General features: G+C 49.2%; 1 protein-coding gene across 1 annotated transcript; it reads left to right on the top strand.

Moving 5' to 3' along the window:
- Nucleotides 1-2,189: 2,189 nt before the first annotated feature.
- Nucleotides 2,190-4,249, top strand: LOC124699826. Its single transcript, XM_047232060.1, has 3 exons — nt 2,190-2,612; nt 3,041-3,388; nt 3,488-4,249. Exons 1-3 carry the CDS (start codon nt 2,190-2,192, stop codon nt 4,118-4,120), a joined length of 1,404 nt encoding a protein of 467 aa, XP_047088016.1. The 3' UTR covers nt 4,121-4,249.
- The last annotated feature ends 3,043 nt before the right edge of the window (nt 4,250-7,292 follow it).

Raw genomic sequence — 7,292 nt, 5'->3', positions numbered from 1 at the left:
TGTTTCCTTGCGGTGCTGCTTCGCTGTACTATGTAGCCTAGCATCGGATCGACGGACTTCCACCCACTGCTCCGCTGCAGCAACAGAAAGTCGGAAACGGACGACGGCTTTTAACTCGGAGCAGCGCCGGCCGTCCGTCCAAAGCACTGTCCAGTCGTCACGCGACTCACTAAATGTGAACCGGGAAGTGACGAGTGAGTGACGACCGGCCGGGGGCACGCGTGAGCGCCGGGCGCCGTGACGATGGGGGCGGCTGGCCGGAGTTTACGCTAACGGCGCCGTCGCGGGATCACGCCGCGCTGGCCGCATGCACGGCGGGCTCCGGATCTGCTCACCTCCTTCGGGGGTCACCGATTTGCTGTTTAATTTCCCCGACACCAATTTTTCTTTTGCTATTAAAAGGAGTATCGGTGCAGATGCGGCCCGAAGATATTCTCCCGGTCTATCTTTAAGCTACTCCAAGATTGCGTAGCACTAGGATCGTATCTTCATTGCATGGTTCCTCTAAAACCCTGTCGACTGAGAATTAGCAAAACAAATATTGAAAAAGCATACCAAATCAATGCATTTATATTTAGATAAATGAAAGTTGCGCTGCCTAAGTACCGTCACACAAACCTCGATGGCCACATGTCAACTATTTGTCCTTCTCGCAATTGTAGCGGAACGACAATTCACATTTGTCGTGAAGCGAATTCTCGGGGGGAGGACACCATGATAATCAGCTAGGGTTTCCTTTGTTGACATCGAATCATCCATAATTAGTATGCATAATATGCACCTGAAAGGCCCAAACCAAAAACTCGTGACGATTTTATCTACCTCATCGTCTGCCCATAGCTGCAGTTTTGCTAATTCTCAGCCAACTGTTCTGAAATAACCTTCTGCCGTGAGTGGGGAATTGACACGCTGTATAAACATACACCTAATGAATTAATTGACTTCCTTTACTTAATTTCTGCCTTCATCCATTTTATACGCGATTGTAGGCAGAATGGAAACAACAGTTTTCCTTGCTCTTGAGTTTTTTTTTAATTAAACTTAGACCCATTTTCCTTTTTTTATTACTTAGATATAATTTTAGTTTTTGTGGTGGTGTCAAACAACAATCAAATCAGGGTGATCAATGCATTTACATGGATACGAGTTATTCTGTATAACTGCATTAATTGTCACGTATACGTCGGTGTTCACGTTTGAATTGTTTGTCCTTCTCATAGTTGTACCGTTACGATATTCCATGTTTATCGCGAACCAAATCTCGAGGGAAGAACATCGTGATCATTAGTTATGGTTCCTTTGTCGCCATCGAATCGTGCAAATTTAGTACGCATAACATGCACCCCAAAACTAATAACTTGTGACGACTTTGCTAGTTCGTCGTCTACCCACAGTTGTGGTTCTCCTTAGCACTAATGGGCCCTCTGCGAAACAACCAATCATTAGAATTGTCGGCACAATGAAGAACTTACTTTGCTCTATATAAAACCACCACTCTTTCTCATATGTATAATTTATATCTGCACTATACAACCTATTTGAAAGAAACTAACAAATCCCGATCAATCGTATAAAGAAAGATATAAGCTTTATGTAATTATCAGAAATCGACACGTCATGCCTAACACCCACATCGTAGGCCATGGTTTCCTTTGTCGCCACCGAATCAAGCAAATGAAGCACGAACAAAAATCCCGACAAAACCATATGAAGAAAGATATAAGCGCCACCATATTATCAACATTTGCTCTCATATGCTATGATATTTGTACACACTACACATCCTTTCCAACATTGAAAACAAAAGACAACATAAAAACCATATCAAGAACAACACATGTGCCATCATCGTACTACTTGTAGGAGCAAAACGCTTCGGGAGTGAAGGTAGGGGGTGAGGACACGAGAGGCGGTGAGCCGAAGCCGCAGCCGACGTGCGGTGTGAACAACAACGTACTGTATCTATAAACGTCCACCCTCGGTGTCACGCACATCACCAACGGCACGGCAGGGCTAGCACACACGCTCTCCTCGCTCATTCCAGCTTGCTCTTCCGGCGGCTGGGCCCCACCTCCTCTTTCCGCCGCGGCCCCACACCTCCGTATAAATTCAGGAACTCGGCACTCGGCAGCCAGCACTGCGCCAGACAGCCGACACCCCGTCCCGGACCTTCTTCCCTATTTGCGACCATGGAACGGCCGCACGGCTTCTTCGCCGCGCTCAAGCACGAGGTGGCGCGCGGCCTCTCGCCGGCCAGGCCGCGCCGGAGGCCCGAGTCTCCCGACCTCGACGCCGCGCTCAGGTTCTCCGGGGGACCGGGCGGCGAGATGCTGGCGCCGCTCATGGAGGGGCCCGATCCGGAGTCCGGCGACGGCGCCGGCGCCGGCGCCGGGGCGGCGGCCGCGGGCGGGAGGAGGGAGGGCTGGGGCCGCTGGGTCCGCGGCCAGCTCACGCGCGCGCCCTCCTCCTCCGTCGCCGCCGCGGCCGCCGGCGCCGGCGCCGCCCGCAACGACCTCCGCCTCCTCCTCGGCGTCATGGGCGCGCCGCTCGCGCCAGTGCATGTCTGCGCCGCCGAGCCGCTGCCGCACCTCAGCATTAAGGACACGCCCATCGTAAGTGCTTCTACTGTCTTCTCCGGCTCTCTTCTCCCCACTTTGCTCTCCTCTAGATTTGGTCAAGCCATGTGTTCGACGAAATGCTCCAGTCAAGTTCCTTCTTCGATGTCCGTGCCCGCCTTCTCTTAATTCTCCAGTTCATGGTCCTGCACACCGTAAAAACTCACTATCACCCACGATCTCATCCCAGCGCTGTAAAATTCGTCTCCCTTACCGAGCTTCTGAGCTAAGGAAGGAGCGCTTGACGCCATCACTGACGTCTACTACTGTCTCTGTCTAGTCTAGTAATCTTTGTTCCTTTCCTTACGATCACGAATACGTGTTGAAAATTTTGTCGGCAAGGTGTTCGATTCAGGGTCCAGTAAAACACGCTTAATTTACTGTTACCTTCTCTGTCCTTCTTACCGTGCTCTTTTTTCCCGCAGGAGACCTCGTCGGCGCAGTACATCCTGCAGCAGTACCTGGCGGCCTCCGGCGGGCACAAGCTCCTCTCCTCCGTGCGCAACACCTACGTCATGGGCAAGGTGCGCATGGTGGCCACCGAGTTCGAGAACGCCGGCAGACTCGTCAAGAACCGCAATGCCGCACGGTGCGCCGAGCCGGGCCGCTTCGTGCTCTGGCAGATGGCTCCCGAGATGTGGTACATCGAGCTCGCCGTCGGCGGGAGCAAGGTGCATGCCGGCTGCAATGGCAAGCTTGTGTGGCGCCATACCCCGTGGCTCGGCTCCCATGCCGCCAAGGGCCCTGTTCGCCCCCTCCGACGTGCTCTTCAGGTATATAATTGCACTGTGCATCCCACGCCTTGTATGTGACTGTCTGTACCCATACAGCCGTAGAAGAAGCTCGATACTCATATGCTTCGATCAATGCAGGGCTTGGATCCACTAACTGCAGCGAGCATGTTTGCCGGCGCACGGTGCATCGGGGAGAGGAAGGTGAACGGGGAGGACTGCTTCATCCTCAAGCTGTGCACTGACCCTGAGACCCTCAAGGCGCGGACCGAGGGCCTCGCGGAGATCATCAGGCACGTCATGTTCGGGTACTTCAGCCAGAGGACTGGCCTTCTCGTCCACATTGAGGACTCGCACCTGACGCGGATTCAGTCAACAACCGGCGGGGATGCGGTCTACTGGGAGACTACCATCAACTCGTTCATCGAGGACTACCGGCCGGTGGATGGTATCATGATTGCGCACTCTGGGCGCTCGGCTGTGACCCTCTTCCGTTTCGGCGAGGTGGCCATGAGCCACACCAAGACTCGGATGGAGGAGGCATGGAGCATTGAGGAGGTTGCGTTCAATGTCCCTGGGCTGTCCATGGATTGCTTCATCCCACCCACCGATATCAAGTCTGGATCTGTTTGTGAAGCTGTCGAGCTTCCTCATGGTGAGAAGAGCAAGTTTGGTCCTCCCCCTGGTCACCGTGCCAAAGTTGCTGCGCTGGAGAAGGCAGATGATGACAACAAACTAGCATGGAGAGGAACCATAGCTGAAGATCACAACTGATATTTAGCCTGTTCAGTTCATACTTGCTTCTTTCATTGCAGTTGACTGATGAATGTAGTGTAGGAGAGAAACAGGTCAAGGGAGGATTTCGATTTTGGGATTTCCAGATGACCTCAGTGTATAGGAAGCAGCATGCATGGGGCATTCACAAGGTGTTGAATATCCTTGAGGAGCTTCTGTGTGAAGAGTCATTTCTAATCTCACCAAGAGAGATGGGGAGTAGGTAAACCTTGTTTGCTATTTCAGACTTTTTTGTCAGTATATCATGTGGAAGAACTTGGTGCGTCCACCTAACAGAGGTCATCGCTGGTGGTGCTGTCTGTGCTCCTTTAGCAATACTAATTAGTCACCGGGGTCAGCGGGGAAGATGTATTTCCTCGTCGGTAGCCGACAGTGATTTTTAGCCTTCTGTCATTTTACATCCAATTGGCCATTCAGTTTGCTGTGCTTGGCGATGGTTCCTGGTCAAGCTAACTCATGATAAAAGTACAGCTTCTGTATGGCTGTTACCTCTTTTAGGTTTCATTTGTTCCTGAACCTGCTTCCTTAGCATCTCTGTTATTTTTCCCTGAGATGAAGGTTGTATTTAGCAGAAAAAGCTTGTTGTAATCCAAAGACATCTAATGAGTGGACTGGTTTTGCGATGTCCCTGTTTTTGCACACTCCGCACCAGGAATGATTTTAGCTTTTCTGGATGTTGAATCCCGGCAGCAGTGTGACATCAATGAGCCTTTTGGGCTGCTTGCATTTTACTTTGGTCTGCAGCATGTTGGAGGAAGTAATGATTCATTACTATGATGGCCATATGGCCCCCATGTGCTGCTTCCATTCCACCTCCCCAGCTCAGGTGCTGCTGTCAAAGTGTGTTACCCAGTTACTCTGATGACACTGTGGTTTATCCTTTTTATAATCTGTGCTAGTGAGCTTTGTAACCATGATACTAGGCAGTAGTAGCACCCTTTATTTTTCTGCTGTTCTACACTAGTACATCCATCCCTGATGCTTGAGTAAGCATGGTGTCATCTTTCCCTTGGCATTCATTAATGGCATTGCACTACCTTTCTTGGTGTGAGGAACATGAGCACTAGTTTTATCCTTGGGGCTGTGTGTTCTTCCTGGGAAGAAGGGACCAATGTCTAAGCCGAGGAAATACTAATATTCTCAAGTCCACTGTCTTTAGTACCGCCTCACCTATTGGGAACTTGCAACTCACACACCAATCCTCCATGGTCAAATTCTTGAATACTTTGGAGTTTTGCAACAGGTGTGTGCCTCTGTCCAAGATCTAGAGGGAGGTCCTGGAGTTTCAGAGTTGTCTATTGTCCGTTCCGTAGACGCTGCTCTGTTCTCCACGGCGTGTGTGTGTGTGGTGTGGACTGTGGAGCATGTGCATCCGTGAAGCGTCTATCCAGTACACACACATAGATGGTGGTGACTGGTGAGCCCTAGCATCGTGGAGCTGTCTTCTGTTTCAACTTTTCATGTCAATAATATGTGCTGCAAATGAAACTGAGATAAAATTGTGCTAGATTTTCCATAGACAGAAACTCAAATCGATTTAAAGAAGGTGGGTAGTACTACATATAATTTGATGTCTTTTGCTCCTGAATGTGAAACGAAACGGAGCAAAGGGTTTGCGAGAGATGCCCTCATCACGTCTAGCAGTGCAGCCACCGCCGCAAGGTAGGCTAAGCTAGTTTGACAATGGCGCCTAGCCAGCTATTTGTACACGAAAGGCTACAAAAGGTTGCTAGGGTTAACAAAGCAAGCAGGAGAGGCCTACTGCTACAGTCCATGATATGCTACCATGAGCAGCAGGAAGAGCCGTCCAAATGATTGATGTTCCTGCCATGTACACACGGTATCACTCGCTCGTCGATCTCAACTGGACCTAGCAAAAATATACTAGTGGTATCGGTCACCGGCGCTGCTGATAACCTACATGATAATATCCATCGTTTTGCAGCTTTCTGGGCCATTTGATATGTTCCTAAGGACCACACAGCGTACAAACGTTTCAGGAACAGGAGTACGCTAGCCTTGCTGTTTTTAATCCTTTCCTAACAGACAACTTGGAACAGTAACGACCAATCATTCTTTCCGTGCCTGCGTGCTGCTTATCTTGCGAGCAAGGCCACCAAATACAGATATTTTCCCTTTGATCTTCATGGTAAATTTCTGGTGCTCAACGTATTCCAAGTCATATGCACCACAGAAAATCAGACTTGCTTTGCTGGTGTAAAATGTTGGTCCACCTTCATAAAAAAAAATTCTCGATAAAACTACATAACTTGGCATAGCTAGGCAGTTGGAAGATGAATTTAGTTGTTAAAATAGAACTATAGATAGAAATAGCATCGCGGTCTTAGAAACATATTAATGTAGATTTTGCATAAATATGCATACATATCTTCAAAAGTTCAAAAAACGCTCATCCGACCAACCGACACAATTCCTTTAATTTGCTCCAAGACCACATCCATCGTCAGGCCGTAAAGGAGATGAAGACGAAGCTTTTATCTATGCAAAAAAGAGGAGTACCGTGTTTGCTTCTCTTATCTCTTCAATAATTCTAACTCAAAAATTTCAAATCCACTCTGAAATTTTAGCGATGCGTGAAGGCGGAGGGAAATTTTTACTGGAAGAGGCTTCAGGACGCTTACTGAGAAAGGGTTTTGCTTCAGTGTCTCTTCTTTGCAAACTTTGGCCTTCCGTGAACGGTCAGGATCTCTCAATACTTCTTCGTTGGCTAATTTATCCTCTCAATTTTAATGGTGGTGCAGCGGAGGGGGGACATCGAAGCGCACCTCACTGAGAAAATGTACTAGCCGTTTTATCTAAACGTTATGTTTTCACTTTCTCTTCTACTCCTATCTGTTAAAACTGACGGTTCAATCCGACGTAAAAAAATCGCTCGTAGGAAAGGCGTAGGAACCTGAAAAATTGGAGTTGAAGCCAAGTTCTCGAGGACACAAGCTAAGGTGAACCGTAGAAACAACTGGTAGCATCGATCTGTGCTGCACAGAGTCTTGTCTGCGAAGTACACGGACGGCAGCTAGCTAGCATGCTGAAAAGCTAATGCGTGCTCCGGGTGATTGTTCCAGAGGTGCGCGTGTTTAACCCTTTAGCATGATGCGTGCTGTGCTGCTCAGTCCTGCTTAACCATCAGCGC

This window comes from Lolium rigidum, chromosome 3, assembly GCF_022539505.1.
Source record: "Lolium rigidum isolate FL_2022 chromosome 3, APGP_CSIRO_Lrig_0.1, whole genome shotgun sequence".
Lineage (NCBI taxonomy): Eukaryota > Viridiplantae > Streptophyta > Magnoliopsida > Poales > Poaceae > Lolium > Lolium rigidum.
This window is presented reverse-complemented; position numbering and strand designations above follow the sequence as displayed.